General features: G+C 47.8%; 1 protein-coding gene across 9 annotated transcripts in view; it reads left to right on the top strand.

Moving 5' to 3' along the window:
- The window catches only part of LOC127911283 (protein jagged-1b-like), a 251,790-nt gene that overhangs the window by 11,790 nt on the left and 215,351 nt on the right, over positions 1-24,649 (top strand). For all 9 annotated transcript variants that reach the window (XR_008077703.1, XR_008077707.1, XR_008077702.1 and 6 more), the window contains exon 3: positions 22,715-22,766. Coding sequence is in view for 2 of the 9 variants with exons in the window: in XM_052477450.1 (XP_052333410.1) it covers positions 22,715-22,766 (52 nt within the window). In the remaining 7 variants the exon portion in view is untranslated. The remainder of the gene's footprint in view (positions 1-22,714; positions 22,767-24,649) is intronic.

The following is a 24,649-nucleotide window of genomic DNA, read 5'->3' as shown; positions in this document are numbered from 1 at the left end:
ATAGCTGGGAGGGACAGCAGGCCAGGCCCAGTGGCAGACATAGCTGGGAGGGACAGCTGTTTGGCCCAGTGGCAGACATAGCTGGGAGGGACAGCAGGCCAGGCCCAGTGATGGGCATAGCTGGGAGGGACAGCAGGCCAGTCCCAGTGACAGACATAGCTGGGAGGGACAGCAGGCCAGGCCCAGTGGCAGACATAGCTGGGAGGGACAGCAGGCCAGGCCCAGTGGCAGACATAGCTGGGATGGACAGCAGGCCAGGCCCAGTGACGGGCATAGCTGGGAGGGACAGCAGGCCAGGCCCAGTGACGGGCGTAGCTGGGAGGGACAGCAGGCCAGGCCCAGTGACGGGCATAGCTGGGAGGGACAGCAGGCTAGGCCCAGGCCCAGTGGCAGACATAGCCGGGAGGGACAGCAGGCCAAGCCCAGGCCCAGTGGCAGACATAGTTGGGAGGGTCTGTCAGGCCAGGCCCAGGCCCAGTGGCACACATAGCTGGGAGTGACAGCAGGCCAGGCCCAGGCCCAGTGGCACACATAGCTGGGAGGGACAGCAGGCCAGGCCAGGCCCAGTGGCAGACATAGCTGGGAGGGACAGCCGGCCAGGCCCAGTGGCAGACATAGCTGGGAGGGACAGCCGGCCAGGCCCAGTGGCAGACATAGCTGGGAGGGACAGCAGGCCAGGCCCAGTGGCAGACATAGCTGGGAGGGACAGCAGGCCAGGCCCAGTGACAGACATAGCTGGGAGGGACAGCAGGCCAGGCCCAGTGGCAGACATAGCTGGGAGGGACAGCCGGCCAGGCCCAGTGACAGACATAGCTGGGAGGGACAGCAGGCCAGGCCCAGTGGCAGACATAGCTGGGAGGGACAGCAGGCCAGGCCCAGTGACAGACATAGCTGGGAGGGACAGCAGGCCAGGCCCAGTGACGGACATAGCTGGGATGGACAGCAGGCCAGGCCCAGTGGCAGACATAGCTGGGAGGGACAGCAGGCTAGGCCCAGTGGCAGACATAGCTGGGAGGGACAGCAGGCCAGGCCCAGTGACGGACATAGCTGGGATGGACAGCAGGCCAGGCCCAGTGGCAGGTATAGCCGGGAGGGACAGCAGGCCAGGCCCAGTGACGGGCATAGCTGGGAGGGACAGCAGGCCAGGCCCAGTGGCAGACATAGCTGGGAGGGACAGCAGGCCAGGCCCAGTGGCAGACATAGCTGGGAGGACAGCAGGCCAGGCCCAGTGGCAGACCTAGCTGGGATGGACAGCAGGCCAGGCCCAGTGACAGACATAGCTGGGAGGGACAGCAGGCCAGGCCCAGTGGCAGACATAGCTGGGAGGGACAGCAGGCTAGGCCCAGTGGCAGACCTAGCTGGGATGGACAGCAGGCCAGGCCCAGTGACAGACATAGCTGGGATGGACAGCAGGCCAGGCCCAGTGGCAGACATAGCTGGGAGGGACAGCAGGCCAGGCCCAGTGGCAGACATAGCTGGGAGGGACAGCAGGCCAGGCCCAGTGGCAGACATAGCTGGGAGGGACAGCAGGCCAGGCCTAGTGGCAGACATAGCTGGGAGGGACAGCAGGCCAGGCCCAGTGGCAGACATAGCTGGGAGGGACAGCAGGCTAGGCCCAGGCCCAGTGGCAGACATAGCCGGGAGGGACAGCAGGCCAAGCCCAGGCCCAGTGGCAGACATAGTTGGGAGGGACAGCAGGCCAGGCCCAGGCCCAGTGGCACACATAGCTGGGAGTGACAGCAGGCCAGGCCCAGGCCCAGTGGCACACATAGCTGGGAGGGACAGCAGGCCAGGCCAGGCCCAGTGGCAGACATAGCTGGGAGGGACAGCCGGCCAGGCCCAGTGGCAGGCATAGCTGGGAGGGACAGCCGGCCAGGCCCAGTGGCAGGCATAGCTGGGAGGGACAGCAGGCCAGGCCCAGTGGCGGGCATAGCTGGGAGGGACAGCAGGCCAGGCCCAGTGGCAGACATAGCTGGGAGTGACAGCAGGCCAGGCCCAGTGGCAGACATAGCTGGGAGGGACAGCCAGGCCCAGTGGCAGACATAGCTGGGAGGGACAGCAGGCCAGGCCCAGTGACAGACATAGCTGGGAGGGACAGCAGGCCAGGCCCAGTGGCAGACATAGCTGGGAGGACAGCAGGCCAGGCCCAGTGGCAGACATAGCTGGGAGGGACAGCAGGCCAGGCCCAGTGGCAGACATAGCTGGGAGGACAGCAGGCCAGGCCCAGTGGCAGACATAGCTGGGAGGGACAGCAGGCCAGGCCCAGTGGCAGACATAGCTGGGAGGGACAGCCAGGCCAGGCCCAGTGGCAGACATAGCTGGGAGGGACAGCAGGCCAGGCCCAGTGGCAGACATAGCTGGGATGGACAGCAGGCCAGGCCCAGTGGCAGACATAGCTGGGAGGGACAGCAGGCCAGGCCCAGTGGCAGACATAGCTGGGAGGGACAGCAGGCCAGGCCCAGTGGCAGACATAGCTGGGAGGGACAGCAGGCCAGGCCCAGTGGCAGACATAGCTGGGAGGGACAGCAGGCCAGGCCCAGTGGCAGACATAGCTGGGAGGGACAGCAGGCCAGGCCCAGTGGCAGACATAGCTGGGATGGACAGCAGGCCAGGCCCAGTGACGGGCATAGCTGGGAGGGACAGCAGGCCAGGCCCAGTGGCAGACATAGCTGGGAGGGACAGCAGGCCAGGCCCAGTGGCAGACATAGCTGGGAGGGACAGCAGGCCAGGCCCAGTGACGGGCATAGCTGGGAGGGACAGCAGGCCAGGCCCAGTGGCAGACATAGCTGGGAGGGACAGCAGGCCAGGCCCAGTGGCAGACATAGCTGGGAGGGACAGCAGGCCAGGCCCAGTGGCAGACATAGCTGGGAGGGACAGCAGGCCAGGCCCAGTGGCAGACATAGCTGGGAGGGACAGCAGGCCAGGCCCAGTGATGGGCATAGCTGGGAGGGACAGCAGGCCAGGCCCAGCAGAGCTTCAGTCCTTTTTCCATGTCCCTTTTTATCAACCAGTTGCACCCAACCAATCACCCACCTCTGCCGTCTGTCCACAAGAGCCAATCAATTTTCTGAGTACAAAGAGTTGATATGATAACTAACCCTGGTGATTGTTGCTGCTTGCTGAAGTACAGAGACACCTGGGAGGGGGAGGAAGACTGAGCTCAAAGAAAGACTGCCTCCATTCTATTATAGCGACCTCTAGGCCTAACCAATGGGGAAAGACCTCCTCTGTTGTTCTGTACAACGGCAACTAGGGCCAAGACCCATCAAGACTGAAATGGAACCCTGTCTGACCCTATCGTGTACAGCTGTCATCAGAGCATTGCTGAGATAAGTCCATCCATTTAAATAATGTTCCATGTCCGGGTAGTTTACTATAATGAGAGACTTGAAACAGTCTTTTTTTTTCTTATGGAAAGTTTTCTGTTTTCGTTAATTTGTGTTATCAAGTTGTCATGACATTGATATCAACATGGACCTTAGTCGCCTGCACAAGCAGCATAAGGCTATCTGTGGGCAAACTGATCGCCAGGTCCTGCCAATGTCTACAACATCACAGGGTTGACTAAATCTAAAGTCAATGGGATGAACAATCTGCCAAGCTGATTGTAACCATGTACAATAGCTCCATTCACAGCCACAGAGAAGATTCCCTCTGACACCCTCAGCACACAGGGGGACAAACACCTACCCTGGAGGTGACAGCATTCCCTCCCCCATATGCCCCCCAAGGCACAACTATGACATCATAACCAACAAAACCGGGTCACAACTCCTGCAGCTCTGTTGCAGGCTGGGTATTTACATAGTCAATGGTAGGCTTCGAGGGGACTCCTATGGTAGGTACACCTATAGCTCATCTCTTGGCAGTAGTACTGTAGACTACTTTATCACTGACCTCAACCCAGAGTCTCTCAGAGCGTTCACAGTCAGCCCACTGACACCCCTATCAGACCACAGCAAAATCACAGTCTACTTAAACAGAGCAATACTCAGTCATGAGGCATCAAAGCCAAAGGAACTGAATAATATTAAGAAATGCTATACATTTACATTACATTTAAGTCATTTAGCAGACGCTCTTATCCAGAGCGACTTACAAATTGGTGCATTCACCTTATGACATCCAGTGGAACAGCCACTTTACAATAGTGCATCTAAATCTTTTAAGGGGGGTGAGAAGGATTACTTTATCCTATCCTAGGTATTCCTTAAAGAGGTGGGGTTTCAGGTGTCTCCGGAAGGTGGTGATTGACTCCGCTGTCCTGGCGTCGTGAGGGAGTTTGTTCCACCATTGGGGGGCCAGAGCAGCGAACAGTTTTGACTGGGCTGAGCGGGAACTGTACTTCCTCAGTGGTAGGGAGGCGAGCAGGCCAGAGGTGGATGAACGCAGTGCCCTTGTTTGGGTGTAGGGCCTGATCAGAGCCTGGAGGTACTGAGATGCCGTTCCCCTCACAGCTCCGTAGGCAAGCACCATGGTCTTGTAGCGGATGCGAGCTTCATCTGGAAGCCAGTGGAGGGAGCGGGGTGACGTGAGAGAACTTGGGAAGGTTGAACACCAGACGGGCTGCGGCGTTCTGGATGAGTTGTAGGGGTTTAATGGCACAGGCAGGGAGCCCAGCCAACAGCGAGTTGCAGTAATCCAGACGGGAGATGACAAGTGCCTGGATTAGGACCTGCACCGCTTCCTGTGTGAGGCAGGGTCGTACTCTGCGGATGTTGTAGAGCATGAACCTACAGGAACGGGCCACCGCCTTGATGTTAGTTGAGAACGACAGGGTGTTGTCCAGGATCACGCCAAGGTTCTTAGCGCTCTGGGAGGAGGACACAATGGAGTTGTCAACCGTGATGGCGAGATCATGGAACGGGCAGTCCTTCCCCGGGAGGAAGAGCAGCTCCGTCTTGCCGAGGCTCAGCTTGAGGTGGTGATCCGTCATCCACACTGATATGTCTGCCAGACATGCAGAGATGCGATTCGATACCTGGTCATCAGAAGGGGGAAAGGAGAAGATTAATTGTGTGTCGTCTGCATAGCAATGATAGGAGAGACCATGTGAGGTTATGACAGAGCCAAGTGACTTGGTGTATAGCGAGAATAGGAGAGGGCCTAGAACAGAGCCCTGGGGGACACCAGTGGTGAGAGCGCGTGGTGAGGAGACAGATTCTCGCCACGCCACCTGGTAGGAGCGACCTGTCAGGTAGGACGCAATCCAAGTGTGGGCCGCGCCGGAGATGCCCAACTCGGAGAGGGTGGAGAGGAGGATCTGATGGTTCACAGTATCGAAGGCAGCCGATAGGTCTAGAAGGATGAGAGCAGAGGAGAGAGAGTTTGCTTTAGCGGTGCGGAGCGCCTCCGTGATACAGAGAAGAGCAGTCTCAGTTGAATGACTAGTCTTGAAACCTGACTGATTTGGATCAAGAAGGTCATTCTGAGAGAGATAGCGGTAGAGCTGGCCAAGGACGGCACGTTCAAGAGTTTTGGAGAGTAAAGAAAGAAGGGATACTGGTCTGTAGTTGTTGACATCGGAGGGATCGAGTGTAGGTTTTTTTAGAAGGGGTGCAACTCTCGCTCTCTTGAAGACGGAAGGGACGTAGCCAGCGGTCAGGGATGAATTGATGAGCGAGGTGAGGTAAGGGAGAAGGTCTCCGGAAATGGTCTGGAGAAGAGAGGAGGGGATAGGGTCAAGCGGGCAGGTTGTTGGGCGGCCGGCCGTCACAAGACGCGAGATTTCATCTGGAGAGAGAGGGGAGAAAGAGGTCAGAGCACAGGGTAGGGCAGTGTGAGCAGAACCAGCGGTGTCGTTTGACTTAGCAAACGAGGATCGGATGTCGTCGACCTTCTTTTCAAAATGGTTGACGAAGTCATCTGCAGAGAGGGAGGAGGGGGGGGGGGAGGATTCAGGAGGGAGGAGAAGGTGGCAAAGAGCTTCCTAGGGTTAGAGGCAGATGCTTGGAATTTAGAGTGGTAGAAAGTGGCTTTAGCACCAGAGACAGAGGAGGAAAATGTAGAGAGGAGGGAGTGAAAGGATGCCAGGTCCGCAGGGAGGCGAGTTTTCCTCCATTTCCGCTCGGCTGCCCGGAGCCGAGCGATGGAAGGAAAGTCGTGTGGAAATCTACCAAAAAACAATTAGGCAACAACACATTCAATCCCTTTTAGACAACTTCCTGGACAAAACGTTCCACTGTAATAGTGAAGGTGTAAACATGGCAGTAGAAAACCTAAACAGTATATTTGACCTCTCAGCTTCCCTATCAAATCTAAAAATGTCTAACAGACAACTTAAGAAAAATGTTGACCTGTTTAACCTCTCTCTCAAATAAAATACAATAAAATTCCAAGTTTAAATCACACATGTAAGATACCAAATTAAAGCTACGCTCATTGTGAATCCAGCCAACATGTCAGATTTCAAAAGGGCTTTTCGGCGAAAGCATAAGAAGCTATTATCTGATGATAGCACAACAGTAAACAAAGAGAGAGTAGCATATTTCAACCCTGCAGGACCCACACAAAACGTAGAAATATAATAGAAAACATACCTTACCTTTGACGAGCTTCTTTTGATGGCACTCCAATATGTCCCATAAACATCACAAATGGTCCTTTTGTTCGGTTAATTCCGTCGATATATATCTATATCTATCTATATAAAATGTCAATTTTATTTGGTGCATTTGATCCAGAAAAAAAACTGCTTCCAACTTGCGCAACGTCACTACAAAATATCTCAAAAATTACCTGTAAACTTTGCCAAAACATTTCAAACTACTTTTTTAATACAACTTTAGGTATTTTTAAACGTTGATAATCGATCAAATTGAAGCCGGGTCTATCTGTTTTCAATACAGGAGGATCACAAACTAACGCTACTTTTCTAGTCTTGCGCAACTCTCAAACAGTACACATACCCTGATCAAAGATGACCGTACTTCTTCATTACACAAAGGAATAACTTAAATTAACCTCAACCAATTTCCAAAGACTGGTGACATCCAGTGGAAGCGGTAGGAACTGCAAACAGGTTCCTAAGAAATCTCGTTTCCCAATGAAAGCCCAACAGTCCGAATAGACAGTGACCTAAAAAATAATAATTCTGAATGGTTTGTCCTCAGGGTTTTGCCTGCTACATCATAAGTTCTGTTATATTCAGTCATGATTCAAACCGTTTTAGAAACTTCAGAGTGTTTTCTATCCAAATCTACTAATAATATGCTTATCTTGTATTATTGGCATGAGTAGCAGGAAGTTGAAATTGGGCACTCTATTTCTCCAAAAGTGAAAATGCTGCCCCCTATCCCAAAGAGGCATATACATGATCAAATACAAATCTTAGAATCAACTATTAAAGACCAGGACCCACTGGATTCTCCAATTACATTGAATGAACTACAGGACAAAATAAAAACCCTCCAACCCAAAAAGTGGGTTCTGTGGTGTTGATGGTATCCTCAATGAAATTATCAAATATACAGTCCTCAAACTCCAATTGGCTTAAATACTTAAACTCTTTAACATCATCCTCAGCTCTGGCATGTTCCCCAATATTTGGAACCAAGGACTGGGGTGTCAGCATCATGTTGTGGGGGTGTCAGCATCATGTTGTGGGGGTGTCAGCATCATGTTGTGGGGGTGTCAGCATCATGTTGTGGGGGTGTCAGCATCATGTCACCATAGCAGCACCCACTCGTAGCACGCGCTGTAGCAGGTATATCTCACTGGTCACCCCCAAAGCCAATTCCTCCTTTGGTCGTCTTTCCTTCCAGTTCTCTGCTGCCCATGACTGGAACGAATTGCAAAAATCTTTGAAGCGAGAGACTCATATCTCCCTCACTAACTTTAAGCACCAGTTGTCAGAGCAGCTCACAGATCACTGCACCTGTACATAGCTCATCTATAAACAGCCCATCAACCTACCTACCTCATCCCCATACTGGTATTTATTTATTTTGCTCATTTGCACCCCAGTATCTCTACCTGCACATTCATCTTCTGCCGATCTACCATCCAGTGTTTAATTGCTATACTGTAATTACATCGCCACCATGGTCTATTTATTTCCTTAACTTACCTCATTTGCTGTTTATAGACGTTTTATTTTGTTCTACTGTATTACTGATTGAATGTTTTGTTTATTCCATGTGTAACTCTGTCGAATTGTCACACTGCTATGCTTTATCACGGCCAGGTCGCAGTTGTAAATGAGAACTTGTTCTCAACTAGCCCCTCTGGTTAAATACAGGTGAAATAAACATTATAAAAACACCTAGCAACCGACCTGGTTAAATAAAGGTGAAATAAATAAAATAATGTTATGGGGGTGCTTTGCTGCAGGATGGACGGGTGCACTTCACAAAATAGATGGCATCATGAGGAATAAAAATTATGTGGATATATTGAAGCAACATTTCAAGACATCAGTCAGGAAGTTAAAGCTTGATTACAAATGGGTCTTCCAAGTGGACAATAACCCCAAGCGTACTTCCAGAGTTGTGGCAAAATGGCTTAAGGACAACAATGTCAAGGTATTGGAGTGGCCATCACAAAGCTCTGACCTCAATCCCATATAGAAATTGTGGGCAGAACTGAAAAAGTGTGTGCGAGCAAGGAGGCTTACCAACCTGACTCATTTACACCAGCTCTGTCAGGAGGAATGGGCAAAAATTGTTTTGGGAAGCTTGTGGAAGGCTACCCAAAAAATGTAACCCAAGTTAAACAATTGAAAGGCAATGCTACCAACTACTAATTGAGTGTATGTAAACTTCTGACCCACTTGGAATGTGATGAATGAAATAAAATATCAAATAAATCATTCTCTCTACTATTATTCTGACATTTCACATTCTTAAAATAAAGTGGTGATACTAACTGACCTAAGGGAATTTTTACTAGGATTAAATGTCAGGAATTGTGAAAAACTGAGTTTAAATGTACACTGCTCAAAAAAATGAAGGGAACACTTAAACAATACAATGTAACTCCAAGTCAATCACACTTCTGTTAAATCAAACTGTCCACTTAGGAAGCAACACTGATTGACAATACATTTCACATGCTGTTGTGCAAATGGAATAGACAACAGGTGGAAATTATAGGCAATTAGCAAGACACCCCCATTAAAGGAGTGGTTCTGCAGGTGGGGACCACAGACCACTTCTCAGTTCCTATGCTTCCTGGCTGATGTTTTGTTTTGGTCACTTTTGAATGCTGGCTGTGCTTTCACTCTAGTGGTAGCATGAGACTGAGTCTACAACCCACACAAGTGGCTCAGGTAGTGCAGCTCATCCAGGATGGCACATCAATGCGAGCTGTGGCAAGAAGGTTTGCTGTGTCTGTCAGCGTAGTGTCCAGAGCATGGAGGCGCTATCAGGAGACGTGGAGGAGGCCGTAGGAGGGCAACAACCCAGCAGCAGGACCGCTACCTCCGCCTTTGTGCAAGGAGGAGCAGGAGGAGCACTGCCAGAGCCCTGCAAAATGACCTCCAGCAGGCCACAAATGTGCATGTGTCTGCTCAAACGGTCAGAAACAGACTCCATGAGGATGGTATGAGGGCCTGACGTCCACAGGTGGGGGTTGTGCTTACAGCCCAACACCGTGCAGGACGTTTGGCATTTGCCAGAGAACACCAAGATTGGCAAATTCGCCACTGGCGCCCTGTGCTCTTCACAGATGAAAGCAGTTTCACACTGAGCACGTGACAGATGTGACAGAGTCTGGAGACGCCGTGGAGAACGTTCTGCTGCCTGCAACATCCTCCAGCATGACCGGTTTGGGGGTGGGTCAGTCATGGTGTGGGGTGGCATTTTGCGGTTTTCCACTTTAATTTTGAGTGTGACTCCAAATCCAGACCTCCATGGGTTGATAAATTTGATTTCCATTGATCATTTTTGTGTGATTTTGTTGTCAGCACATTCAACTATGTATAGAAGAAAGTATTTAATAAGAATATTTAATTCATTCAGATCTAGGATGTATTATTTTAGTGTTCCCTTTATTTTTTTGAGCAGTGTATTTGGCTAAGGTGTATGTAAACTTCCGACTTCAACTGTATCTCTCTCTCTCAGTACCAGGGTTAAGAGCTAGGGTTAAAGTTTTGTTTTTGGGGTAGGGTTAGGGTAAGACTACGGGTTAGGGAAAATGTAATTTTGAATGGGACTGAATTGTGTGTCCCCACAAGGTTACAAGATGTGTTTAACTACTACTGTTCCCACATATGCTGAGCAAACCGGACAAACACTTAGTCATTCCAGGGTTTTCTTTATTTTTACTATTTTCTACATTGTAGAATAATAATGAAGACATCAACTATGAAATAACGTGGAATCATGTAGTAACCAAAAAAAAGTGTTTATGTAAAATATAATTTGATTTGTTTTTGAGTTTCTTCAAAATAGCCACCCCTTGCCTTGATGACACACTCTTGGCATTCTCTTATCCAGCCTCACCTGGAAGGCTTTTCCAAAACTCTTGAAGGAGTTCCCACATATGCTGAGCACCACACCAAACCTTCTCATTTGGGTTGAGGTCTGGTGATTGTGGAGGCCAGGTCATCTAAGGACTGCAGCACTCCATCACTCTCCTTCTTGATCAAATAGCCCTTACACAGCCTGGAGGTGTGTTGGGTCATTGTCCTGTTGAAAAACAAATGATAGTCCCACTAAGCCCAAACCAGATGGGGTGGTGTATCGCTGCAGAATGCTGTGGTAGCCATGCTGGTTAAGTGTGCCTTGAATTGTAAATAAATCACTGTATCCTTCTCCGTCTACCACAGTATGGAGGGGTCTGTGGTGCGTCTGCCGGACATCGTAGGCCTAAGTAGGTGTGTCCAAACCTTTGCCGAACGGCTGTTCATAGAGGATTAGCAGTCATGTTTTGAGGTGAAGGCTGTGACAGTCCTGTTGTCCTGCCTTGACACAATAAACCAGGTGCCTCAGGAGCTTCAGAGGGTGTCGGACTGTTGGTTTCTTTGTTTGACGCCTAATCTGTAGAGAGGAGTCAGAGACCCAGGATGGAGCAGCAGTGTTATCTAGCCACAGTTAAATAAAGTTTATATATGTCCAAATTGGTGAAGTGAAATGAAAAAAATAACTTGTTTATTAAAAAAGAAATATTTAAAAAAATGACAACTGAAAAGTGGTGCGTGCATATGTATTCAGCCCCTTTGCTATGAAGCCTCTAAATTAGATCTGGTGCAACCAATTACCTTCTGAAGTCACACAATTAGTTAGATTGCACACAGATGGACTTTAGTTAAGTGTCACATGATCTCGGTGTATATATACACCTGTTCTGAAAGGCCCCAGAGTCAGCAACACCACTAAGCAAGGGGCACCATGAAGACCAAGGAGCTCTCCAAACATGTCAGGGACAAAGTTGTAGAGAAGTACAGATCAGGGTTGGGTTATGAAAAATATCTGTAACTTTGAGCACCATTAAATCCATTCATAAATGGAAAGAATATGGCACCACAACAAACCTGCCAAGAGAGGGCCGCCCACCTAATCTCACGGACCAGGCAAGGAGGGCAGTAATCAGAGGAAACAAAGAGACCAAAGATAACCCTGGAGGAGCTGCAAAACTCCATTGTGGAGATTGAAGTATCTGTCTATAGGAGCACTTTAAGCCGTAAACTCCACAGAGCTGGGCTTTATGGAAGTTACGTCAAAGGGTCCAGAAAAAAAGCCATTGCTTAAAGAAAAAAATAAGCAAACACATTTGGTGTTCGCCAAAAGGCATGTGTTTGACTCCCCAAACATATGGAAGAAGGTACTCTGGACAGAGGAGACTAAAATTGAGCTTTTTGGCCATTAAGGAAAACTCTATGTCTGGCGCAAACTCAACACCTCTCATCACCCCGAGAACATCATGTTTTTCATCGGCAGGGACTTGGAAACTGGTCAGAATTGAAGGATTGATGGATGGTGCTAAATACAGAGAAATTCTTGAGGGAAACCTCATTGTCTTCCAGAGATTTGAAACTGGGACAGAGGTTCACCTTCCAGCAGGACAATAACCCTAAGCATACTGCTAAAGCAACACTCAAGTGGTTTAAGGGGAAACATTTAAATGTCTTGGAATGGCCTAGTCAAAGCCCAGACCTCAATCCAATTCAGAATATGTGGTATGACTTAAAGATTGCTGTACACCAGCGGAACCCATCCAACTTGAAGGAGCTGGAGCAGTTTTGCCTTGAAAGAATGGGAAAACATCCCAGTGGCTAGATGTGCCATAATTGCTGCAGCAGGTGGCTCAACAAAGTATTGACTTTGGGGCGGTGATTCGTTATGCACGCTCAAGTTCTGTTTTTTGGTCCTATCTCTTGTTTAATGATAAAATATATTTTGCATCTTCAAAGTGGAAGGCATGTTGTGTAAATCAAATGATACAACATCCCCCCCCAAAAAGTCTATTTTAATTCCAGGTTGTAAGGCAACAAAATAGGAAAAAACACCAAGGTGAATTCATCTCCCAGTGTCTGGTGGAAAGCAGACTGAACCAGGTTATTGTCCTGCTGAAAGGTGAATTCATCTCAGACTGAACCAGGTTATTGTCCTGCTGAAAGGTGAATTCATCTCCCAGTGTCTGGTGGAAAGCAGACTGAACCAGGTTATTGTCCTGCTGAAAGGTGAATTCATCTCCCAGTGTCTGGTGGAAAGCAGACTGAACCAGGTTATTGTCCTGCTGAAAGGTGAATTCATCTCCCAGTGTCTGGTGGAAAGCAGACTGAACCAGGTTATTGTCCTGCTGAAAGGTGAATTCATCTCCCAGTGTCTGGTGGAAAGCAGACTGAACCAGGTTATTGTCCTGCTGAAAGGTGAATTAATCTCCCAGTGTCTGGTGGAAAGCAGACTGAACCAGGTTATTGTCCTGCTGAAAGGTGAATTCATCTCCCAGTGTCTGGTGGAAAGCAGACTGAACCAGGTTATTGTCCTGCTGAAAGGTGAATTCATCTCCCAGTGTCTGGTGGAAAGCAGACTGAACCAGGTTATTGTCCTGCTGAAAGGTGAATTCATCTCCCAGTGTCTGGTGGAAAGCAGACTGAACCAGGTTATTGTCCTGATGAAAGGTGAATTAATCTCCCAGTGTCTGGAAAGCAGACTGAGGTTATTGTCCTGCTGAAAGGTGAATTCATCTCCCAGTGTCTGGTGGAAAGCAGACTGAACCAGGTTATTGTCCTGCTGAAAGGTGAATTCATCTCCCAGTGTCTGGTGGAAAGCAGACTGAACCAGGTTATTGTCCTGCTGAAAGGTGAATTCATCTCCCAGTGTCTGGTGGAAAGCAGACTGAACCAGGTTATTGTCCTGATGAAAGGTGAATTAATCTCCCAGTGTCTGGTGGAAAGCAGACTGAACCAGGTTATTGTCCTGCTGAAAGGTGAATTCATCTCCCAGTGTCTGGTGGAAAGCAGACTGAACCAGGTTATTGTCCTGCTGAAAGGTGAATTAATCTCCCAGTGTCTGGTGGAAAGCAGACTGAACCAGGTTATTGTCCTGCTGAAAGGTGAATTCCTCTCCCAGTGTCTGGTGGAAAGCAGACTGAACCAGGTTATTGTCCTGATGAAAGGTGAATTAATCTCCCAGTGTCTGGTGGAAAGCAGACTGAGCCAGGTTATTGTCCTGCTGAAAGGTGAATTCATCTCCCAGTGTCTGGTGGAAAGCAGACTGAACCAGGTTATTGTCCTGCTGAAAGGTGAATTAATCTCCCAGTGTCTGGTGGAAAGCAGACTGAACCAGGTTATTGTCCTGCTGAAAGGTGAATTTGTCTCCCAGTGTCTGGTGGAAAGCAGACTGAACCAGGTTATTGTCCTGATGAAAGGTGAATTCATCTCCCAGTGTCTGGTGGAAAGCAGACTGAACCAGGTTATTGTCCAGCTGAAAGGTGAATTCGTCTCCCAGTGTCTGGTGGAAAGCAGACTGAACCAGGTTATTGTCCTGCTGAAAGGTGAATTCCTCTCCCAGTGTCTGGTGGAAAGCAGACTGAACCAGGTTATTGTACTGATGAAAGGTGAATTAATCTCCCAGTGTCTGGTGGAAAGCAGAGTGAACCAGGTTATTGTCCTGCTGAAAGATGAATTCATCTCCCAGTTTCTGGTGCAAAGCAGACTGAACCAGGTTATTGTCCTGCTGAAAGGTGAATTCCTCTCCCAGTGTCTGGAGAAAGCAGACTGAACCAGGTTATTGTCCTGCTGAAAGGTGAATTCATCTCCCAGTGTCTGTTGGAAAGCAGACTGAACCAGGTTATTGTCCTGCTGAAAGGTGAATTCATCCCTCAGTGACTCGTGGAAAGCAGACTGAACCAGGTTATTGTCCTGCTGAAAGGTGAATTCGTCTCCCAGTGTCTGGTGGAAAGCAGACTGAACCAGGTTTTCCTCTAGGATTTTGCCTTAGCTCCATTCCATTTCTTTTTAATCCTGAAAACTCCCCAGTCCTACAAGCATACCCATAACATGATGCAGACACCACTATGCTTGAAAACATGGAGAGTGGTATTCAGTAATATGTATTCAGGACAAAAGTGAATTGCTTTGCCACATTTTCTGAAGTATTACTTTAGTGACTTGTTGCAAACAGGATGCATGTTTTGGAATAGTTTATTCTGTACAGGCTTCCTTCTTTTCACTCTGTCAATTAGGTTAGTATTGTTGATTGTTGATCCAGTTTTCTCATCACAGCCATTAAACTCAAACTGGTGGTTCTTTTCCCCCCGGCAACTGAGTTAGGAAGGACGCCTGTATCTTTGGCGTGACTGGTTGTATTGATACACCATCCAAGGTGTCATTAATAAACTCACTATCATAAAAATATTATTCAATGTTTGGTTTTTTATTATTATTATCATTATTATTTTACACACCTACCAATATGTGCCCTTTGTGAGGCATTGGAAAACCTCCCTTATCGTTTGTGGTTGAATCGGTGTTTGAAATGCAAAGCTCAACTGATAATTGTATGTGTGGGGTACAGAGATGAGGTAGTCAATCATAAGTTCATCCATGTTTCTCAAATGTAAAATTCAGAAGTTGTTTCCAAAAGTCACATTTTGTAAGTTTAGTCATTACCTCTGAAAATCTTGAGGTATTGACTCCAGTTAAGGTTTGGTATTGACTCCGGTTAAGGTTTGGTATTGACTCCGGTTAAGGTTTGGTATTGACTCCGGTTAAGGTTTGGGATTGACTCCGGTTAAGGTTTGGGATTGACTCCGGTTAAGGTTTGGTATTGACTCCGGTTAAGGTTTGGTATTGACTCCGGTTAAGGTTTGGTATTGACTCCGGTTAAGATTTGAGATTGACTCCGGTGAAGGTTTGGGATAAACTTAAAACAAAAATCGCAGAAAAAAAACCCAACTATTGCTGGTCCTTTGGCACCAGATGCCCATCTGCCATCCCCGTCCACAACACTCTTCTTGAAGGTTACTTACTGCTTACTGTTGCCCCCTAGTTTCCATTTTCCACGTCATCTCCCAATGTCCTCAGACACAGATGGACGTCGAACACTGACTTGTATCACTCGTGAACTGGCTGCAAAAATCATGTTAAACACTTATTGCACAATGAGTCCATTTCCATATTTAATGACTTGTTAATATTTACTCATGAACTTTAGGCCTGCCATAACAAAGGGGTTGAACACTTATTGACTCAAGACATTTCAGCTTTTCATTTTTTTTATTTGTAAAACAAAAATGGATATTATTCCACTTTGACATTATGGGGTGTGTGGCCAGTGAAATAACGGCTCCGTATTGCCCTGATCTTTCTGAACGCTCCGTATTGCCCTAATCTTTCTGAAGGCTCCTTATTGCCCTAATCTTTCTGAAGGCTCCGTATTGCCCTGATCTTTCTGAACGCTCCGTATTGCCCTAATCTTTCTGAAGGCTCCGTATTGCCCTAATCTTTCTGAAGGCTCCTTATTGCCCTGATCTTTCTGAAGGCTCCGTATTGCCCTGATCTTTCTGAAGGCTCTGTATTGCCCTAATCTTTCTGAAGGCTCCGTATTGCCCTGATCTTTCTGAAGGCTCCGTATTGCCCTGATCTTTCTGAAGGCTCCGTATTGCCCTGATCTTTCTGAAGGCTCCGTATTGCCCTAATCTTTCTGAAGGCTCCGTATTGCCCTAATCTTTCTGAAGGCTCCGTATTGCCCTGATCTTTCTGAAGGCTCCGTATTGCCCTGATCTTTCTGAAGGCTCCGTATTGCCCTGATCTTTCTGAAGGCTCCGTATTGCCCTAATCTTTCTGAAGGCTCCGTATTGCCCTAATCTTTCTGAAGGCTCCATATTGCCCTAATCTTTCTGTATTGCCCTAATCTTTCTGTATTGCCCTAATCTTTCTGAACGCTCCGTATTGCCCTGATCTTTCTGAACGCTCCGTATTGCCCTGATCTTTCTAAAGGCTCCGTATTGCCCTAATCTTTCTGAAGGCTCCGTATTGCCCTAATCTTTCTGAAGGCTCCGTATTGCCCTAATCTTTCTGAAGGCTCCATATTGCCCTAATCTTTCTGTATTGCCCTAATCTTTCTGTATTGCCCTAATCTTTCTGAAGGCTCCGTATTGCCCTAATCTTTCTGTATTGCCCTAATCTTTCTGTATTGCCCTAATCTTTCTGAAGGCTCTGTATTGCCCTAATCTTTCTGAAGGCTCTGTATTGCCCTAATCTTTCTGTATTGCCCTAATCTTTCTGTATTGCCCTAATCTTTCTAAAGGCTCTGTATTGCCCTGATCTTTCTAAAGGCTCCGTATTGCCCTAATCTTTCTAAAGGCTCTGTATTGCCCTGATCTTTCTGAAGGCTCTGTATTGCCCTGATCTTTCTGAAGGCTCCGTATTGCCCTGATCTTTCTAAAGGCTCCGTATTGCCCTGATCTTTCTGAAGGCTCCGTATTGCCCTGATCTTTCTAAAGGCTCTGTATTGCCCTAATCTTTCTGTATTGCCCTAATCTTTCTGTATTGCCCTAATCTTTCTAAAGGCTCTGTATTGCCCTGATCTTTCTAAAGGCTCTGTATTGCCCTGATCTTTCTAAAGGCTCCGTATTGCCCTAATCTTTCTAAAGGCTCTGATTGCCCTGATCTTTCTGAAGGCTCTTATTGCCCTGATCTTTCTGAAAATATTTGATCTTTCTAAATTAGAATTGCCCTGATCTTTCTGAAATTGCCTGATCTTTCTAAAGGCTCTGATTGCCCTAATCTTTCTGTATTGCCCTAATCTTTCTGTATTGCCCTAATCTTTCTAAAGGCTCTGTATTGCCCTGATCTTTCTAAAGGCTCCATATTGCCCTAATCTTTCTAAAGGCTCTGTATTGCCCTAATCTTTCTGAAGGCTCCGTATTGCCCTAATCTTTCTGAAGGCTCCGTATTGCCCTGATCTTTCTGAAGGCTCTGTATTGCCCTGATCTTTCTGAAGGCTCCGTATTGCCCTAATCTTTCTGAAGGCTCCGTATTGCCCTAATCTTTCTGAAGGCTCCGTATTGCCCTAATCTTTCTGAAGGCTCCGTATTGCCCTGATCTTTCTGAAGGCATCTTGCCCTGATCTTTCATCTGTTTGTATCTTTTGGCCCATTTTCTTTATCCCTCAACCTAATCTTTCTGAAGGCTCTTTGCCCTAATCTTTCTGAAGGCTCTCTGCATCAATCTTTCTTCCTGTCCAGATGTTTGAAGAGCTCTGTATTGGATCTTTCTGAAGGCTCTGTATTGCCCTGTAATGTTTGCCCTGATCTTTCTGAAGGCTCTATTGCCCTGATCTTTCTAAAGGCTCCGAACTGTGCCCTAATCTTTCTGAAGGCTCCAAAATATATCTATGCATTGAATTTTACAGATTGCCCTGATCTTTCTGAAGGCTCCGTATTGCCCTGATCTTTCTGAAGACTCCCATGATCTTTCTGAAGGCTCCGTATTGCCCTGATCTTTCTGAAGGCTCCAATTGCCCTGATCTTTCTGAAGGCTCCATTGCCCTGATCTTTATAAAGGCTCAGTATTGCCCTAATCTTTCTGAAGGAGAATATCTTTCTGAAGGCTCCGTATTGCCCTAATCTTTCTGAAGGGATTGAATAATCTTTCGAAGGCTCTGTGCCCTGTGAAGGAGTATTGCCCTGATCTTTCTGAAGGCTCTGTATTGCCCTGATCTTTCTGAAGGATTGCATGATCTTTCTGAAGGCTCCGTATTGCCCCTAATCTTTATAAAGGCTCCTTATTGCCCTGATCTTTCTGAAGGCTCCGTAGGCCCTGATCTTTCTGAAGGCTCTGTATTGCCCTAATCTTTCTGAAGGCTCCGTAGAGTATTGCCCTGATCTTTCTGAAGGCTCCATGCCCTGATCTTTCTGGTATTGCCCTGATCTTTCTGAAGGCTCCGGGTGCCCTGATCTTTCTGAAGGCTCCGGTGCCCTGATCTTTCTAAAGGCTCTGTATTGCCCTGATCTTTCTGAAGGATCCGTTGCCCTGATCTTTCTGAAGGCTCCGTATTGCCCTGATCTTTCTGAAGGCTCCGGTGCCCTGATCTTTCTAAAGGCTCCGCATTGCCCTAATCTTTCTGAAGGCTCCATATTGCCCTAATCTTTCTGTATTGCCCTAATCTTTCTGTATTGCCCTAATCTTTCTACGCTCCGTATTGCCCTGATCTTTCTGAACGCTCCGTATTGCCCTGATCTTTCTAAAGGCTCCGTATTGCCCTAATCTTTCTGAAGGCTCCATATTGCCCTAATCTTTCTGTATTGCCCTAATCTTTCTGTATTGCCCTAATCTTTCTGAAGGCTCCGTATTGCCCTAATCTTTCTGTATTGCCCTAATCTTTCTGTATTGCCTAATCTTTCTGAAGGCTCTGTATTGTAATCTTTCTGAAGGCTCTGTATTGCCCTAATCTTTCTGTATTGCCCTAATCTTTCTGTATTGCCCTAATCTTTCTAAAGGCTCTGTATTGCCCTGATCTTTCTAAAGGCTCCGTATTGCCCTAATCTTTCTAAAGGCTCTGTATTGCCCTGATCTTTCTGAAGGCTCTGTATTGCCCTGATCTTTCTGAAGGCTCCGTATTGCTGATCTTTCTAAAGGCTCCGTATTGCCCTGATCTTTCTGAAGGCTCCGTATTGCCCTAATCTTTCTAAAGGCTCCGTATTGCCCTGATCTTTCTGAAGGCTCCGTATTGCCCTGATCTTTCTGAAGGCTCCGTATTGCCCTGATCTTTCTGAAGGCTCCGTATTGCCCTGATCTTTCTGAAGGCTCCGTATTGCCCTAATCTTTCTGAAGGCTCCTTATTGCCCTAATCTTTGTAAGAAAATAAGTGGAGATGACATGAAACATTAATCTCACATGAAGTTTTCTTACTTTTTATGACTTAAAATATTTGATCAAACATTAGAAACTTCCTAAAGCCTGTCTGCTGACAATTTCAAATCTACTGGTGTATTACAAAGGTACAGGTGGTGGACCACAAATCACCGGGATGAATGAAGGAATATGAGAATGCCCCGGCCCGAACTACATGAGTAGTCGTCCCAAAGTCATCTTCTCCTTCATCTGTTTGTATTTTTGTCCCATTTTCTTTTATCCCTCAACCCTAGTCTTCGTCTTCTCTCTCTGCATCAATCACTTCCTGTCCAGATGTCTTGGAGAGATTAGAGGATTCTAATTGGTTGTAATGTTTGCTAAAGGCACCATGGCTAGATTCATAATATGCAGAACTGTAGCCATGTGTTTTAACCAACTTAGATCTGAACAAAATATATCTATGCTCATTGAATTTTACAGATAAAAACACACAATCCCATGTTTCGTGGTAGGAGAATACAGGGCGTGGTAGGAGAATACCGGGCGTGGTAAGAGCTTAGTGGGAGCATACCGGGCGTGGTGGGAGCATACCGGGCGTGGTAGGAGCATACCGGGCGTGGTAGGAGCATACCGGGCGTGGTAGGAGAATACTGGGCGTGGTAGGAGCTTAGTGGGAGCATACCGGGCGTGGTAGGAGCATACCGGGTGTGGTAGGAGCATACCGGTGCGTGGTAGGAGCATACCGGGTGTTGTAGAAGCTTACCGGTGCGTGGTAGGAGCATACCGGTGCGTGGTAGGAGCATACCGGGTGTTGTAGGAGCTTACCGGTGCATGGTAGGAGCATACCGGTGCTTGGTAGGAGCTTACCGGTGCGTGGTAGGAGCATACCGGTGCGTGGTAGGAGAATACCGGGCGTGGTAGGAGAATACCGGGCGTGGTGGGGAAAAACAGAGCATGGTAGGAGAATATCGGGCGTGGTAGGAGCATACCAGTGCGTGGTAGGAGCATACCGGTGCGTGGTAGGAGCATACCGGTGCGTGGTAGGAGCATACCGGGCGTGGTAAGAGCATACCGTGCTTATTTGGAGCAACAGTGATTAATGGTGAAAAGACAGAACAGCAACGTCTCCTCATAACATACATGGAAACCAGTGGTTTGTGGTATAAATATACACAATGGACTACAATATTATGCAAAGTTAGTATTCAGCCATATTTATTGCAATTTACATTCTCTATAGAAGGAGTGCTTGTTGTGCTACTGTACACTTTAAGCCCACCTGAAATCATTTACAAAAATGGTATCTATGTATAACAATGCAAGGTTCACTTAACAGTAAATTTAAGACTAAATGTGTATCAAAATCTAAGCTGTGAATGCCTGAAATGTATTGTCTTGTTGTAGTTCAAGTTACGTTGCTACTGTGAGACTGACATACAGGCACGACTGCTAGCATGGAAAACCCTTTCAATTGGCAAGAAATACCCCACGAAAAATGCTATTATGTGCATATACTGTATATGACAATAGCAGTTCTTGTTGTATTATCAACTTGTCTCATTTTTGTTCAGCTGATTTGAGCCAGTGTCTGGCTGTGGGTTGACAGCATTGTTTGACTGGTATGTTGGCATATTGGCAGTTAATTTCAGCAATTTATGGGATAATTCCTTAAATGGTCTGCCTGGTCCTTCTGTAGCTCAGTTGGTAGAGCATAGCGCTTGTAACGCCAGGGTAGTGGGTTCGATCCCCGGGACCACCCATACGTAGAATGTATGCACACATGACTGTAAGTCGCTTTGGATAAAAGCGTCTGCTAAATGGCATTTATTATTATTATTATAGTTAAAACAGTGCAGATAGGATCATGTAAAAGAATGGATTAAAATCATTTATCACAGCGTTGGCAAACCATGGTTGACCAACTCCCTGACTAAAATGGCTGCCCTTCATACCATCACAAGAAGATCCCGTTCTAGGATTCTCAATCCTAATTTTATAGTTTGCAGTCACACAGACACCAGATACTATCGCAGATGGTGTTGTTGTTAGTTTGAACTGTTGCTGTTAGAGGTTTTCAGTGTTTTATATACAGTGCCTTGCGAAAGTATTCGGCCCCCTTGAACTTTGCTAACTTTTGCCACATTTCAGGCTTCAAACATAAAGATATAAAACTGTATTTTTTTGTGAAGAATCAACAACAAGTGGGACACAATCATGAAGTGGAACGACATGTATTGGATATTTCAAACTTTTTTAACAAATCAAAAACTGAAAAATTGGGCGCGCAAAATTATTCAGCCCCTTTACTTTCAGTGCAGCAAACTCTCTCCAGAAGTTCAGTGAGGATCTCTGAATGATCCAATGTTGACCTAAATGACTAATGATGATAAATACAATCCACCTGTGTGTAATCAAGTCTCCCTATAAATGCACCTGCACTGTGATAGTGAAATGAAATGAAATGTGGCAAAAGGTCGCAAAGTTCAAGGGGGCCGAATACTTTCGCAAGGCACTGTATATATATATCAGCAAAAATAAATGTCTTCTCACTGTCAACTGCGTTTATTTTCAGCAAACTTAACATTTGTAAATATTTGTATGAACAGAACAAGATTCAACAACTGAGACACAAACTGAACAAGTTCCACAGACATGTGAATAACAGAAATTGAATAATGTGTCCCTGAACAAAGGGGGGGGTCAAAATCAAAAGTAACAGTCAGTATCTGGTGTGGCATTAAGTACTGCAGTGCATCTCCTGTTGCCGGAGATGTCGGGTGAGGACCTGCCTTACTACAGGCCTACAAGCCCTCTGTCCAGCATCTCTCAGCCTATTATGGACAGTCTGAGCACTGATGGAGGGATTGTGCATTCCTGGTGTAACTCTGGGCAGTTGTTGTTGCCATCCTGTACCTGTCCCGCAGCTGTGATGTTCTGATGTACCGATCCTGTACAGCTGTTGTTACACGTGGTCTGCCACTGCGAGGATGATCAGCTGTACGTCCTGTCTCCCTGTATCGCTGCCTTAGGCCTCTCACAGTGTAGACATTGCAATGTATTGCCCTGGCCTCATGCAGTCCTCATGCCTCCTTGCAGCATGCCTAAGGCACGTTCACGCCTGGGCATCTTTCTTTTGCTCTTTTGCAGAGTCAGTAGAAAGTCCTCTTTAGTGTCCTATGTTTTCATAACTGTGACCTTAATTGCCTACCGTCTGTAAGCTGTTAGTGTCTTAAGATCGTTCCACAGGTGCATGTTCATTAATTGTTTATGGTTCATTGAACAAGCATGGGAAACAGTGTTTAAACCCTTTACAATAAAGATCTGTGACGTTATTTGGATGTTTATAAATTATCTTTGAAAGGCAGGGTCCTGGAAAAGGGACGTTTCTTTTTTTTTTTGCTGAGTTGATATATATTTTTTCATGTTCAGATGTTGTTTGGTTGTTGACCCTGAACTCTTTGTCTTCCCCAGAGGTCATACACGTTGATAGTGGAAGCCTTGGACGCTAATAACGACACGAGTGGTGAGTAGCTCTGTGGGTGTGTTGGGGGGGATGAGTAGCTCTGTGGGTGTTGGGGGGGGATGAGTAGCTCTGTGGGTGTTGGGGGGATGAGTAGCTCTGTGGGTGTTGGGGGATGAGTAGCTCTGTGGGTGTTGGGGGGTGAGTGGCTCTGTGGGTGTGTTGGGGGGGGATGAGTGGCTCTGTGGGTGTGTTGGGGGGGGTGAGTGGCTCTGTGGGTGTGTTGGGGGGGGATGAGTGGCTCTGTGGGTGTTGGGGGGGGTGGTGAGTGGCTCTGTGGGTGTGTTGGGGGGGGGATGAGTGGCTCTGTGGGTGTGTTGGGGGATGAGTGGCTCTGTGGGTGTGTTGGGGGGGGATGAGTGGCTCTGTGGGTGTGTTGGGGGGGGGATGAGTGGCTCTGTGGGTGTGTTGGGGGGGGATGAGTGGCTCTGTGGGTGTGTTGGGGGGGATGAGTGGCTCTGTGGGTGTGTTGGGGGGGGATGAGTGGCTCTGTGGGTGTTGGGGGGGGTGAGTGGCTCTGTGGGTGTGTTGGGGGGGGATGAGTGGCTCTGTGGGTGTGTTGGGGGGGGGATGAGTGGCTCTGTGGGTGTTGGGGGGGGGAGTGGCTCTGTGGGTGGGGGGGGTGAGTAGCTCTGTGGGTGTTGGGGGGGGATGAGTGGCTCTGTGGGTGTGTTGGGGGGATGAGTGGCTCTGTGGGTGTGTTGGGGGGGATGAGTGGCTCTGTGGGTGTGTTGGGCTCTGTGGGTGTGTTGGGGGGGATGAGTGACTCTGTGGGTGTGTTGGGGGGATGAGTGGCTCTGTGGGTGGGGGGATGAGTAGCTCTGTGGGTGTGTTGGGGGATGAGTGGGTGTGTTGGGGGGGGATGAGTGGCTCTGTGGGTGTGTTGGGGGATGAGTGGCTCTGTGGGTGTGTTGGGGGAGGGGGAGTGGCTCTGTGGGTGTGTTGGGGGATGAGTGGCTCTGTGGGTGTGTTGGGGGGATGGTGGCTCTGTGGGTGTGTTGGGGGGATGAGTGGCTCTGTGGGTGTGTTGGGGGGGATGAGTGGCTCTGTGGGTGTGTTGGGGGAGGGGATGAGTGGCTCTGTGGGTGTGTTGGGGGGGATGAGTGGCTCTGTGGGTGTGTTGGGGGGGATGAGTAGCTCTGTGGGTGTTGGGGGGGGGGAATGAGTAGCTCTGTGGGTGTGTTGGGGGGGAATGAGTAGCTCTGTGGGTGTGTTGGGGGGAATGAGTAGCTCTGTGGGTGTGTTGGGGGGATGAGTAGCTCTGTGGGTGTGTTGGGGGCGGGGGGGATGCTGACCTGGCTCCAATGCAGGAATATGTCTGTTTTGCTACCTGGCCTATCAGCTAAGGTCAGTGTATAGTACAATTTTATTTCACAATTTCTGATATCACATTCCTTTTATTTTACTCCATAAAGGAATAATAATATTATTATCTAGGTTTTACTTTATGGAGGGAAATCCCTCTACTACCAGTCATTCACATTAGACTGGTTTGGATTTCTCCCTGACCAAGATGGCTGCCATTTTCAGCCCATTCTGGAACTTTTAGTGTTAATGACATAGCTCCTCTAGGAATTGAATAGGTTCCCTATGGTGAACACTGTATGGGGTCGCTAGGGAAACGGCCTGCCCTGTCTGCTCGGAGAAGAGCAGACTGAGGGGCCGAGGAGAGGTAAATCTAAATGGCAGTGGCAGCTGTACAGATTACTCATCCAAAACCCTTCTCAAACACGGCAGAAATCTGACACTATATGATGCCCAGTCTCTTTATTCATTCAGCCAGTTACTGAGATTACTAGCAAACCAAAGACACAGCTGAGCTCAGCTGCTTCCTTTTTCTCATGTTGTTATTTACAAACCAACACGTGACAGGCTCAACTGTTCTG

This window comes from Oncorhynchus keta, chromosome 24, assembly GCF_023373465.1.
Source record: "Oncorhynchus keta strain PuntledgeMale-10-30-2019 chromosome 24, Oket_V2, whole genome shotgun sequence".
In the NCBI taxonomy this organism is placed as follows: domain Eukaryota; kingdom Metazoa; phylum Chordata; class Actinopteri; order Salmoniformes; family Salmonidae; genus Oncorhynchus; species Oncorhynchus keta.
Note: the sequence above shows the minus strand (reverse complement) of the source record. Positions and strands in the feature narration are given on the sequence as shown.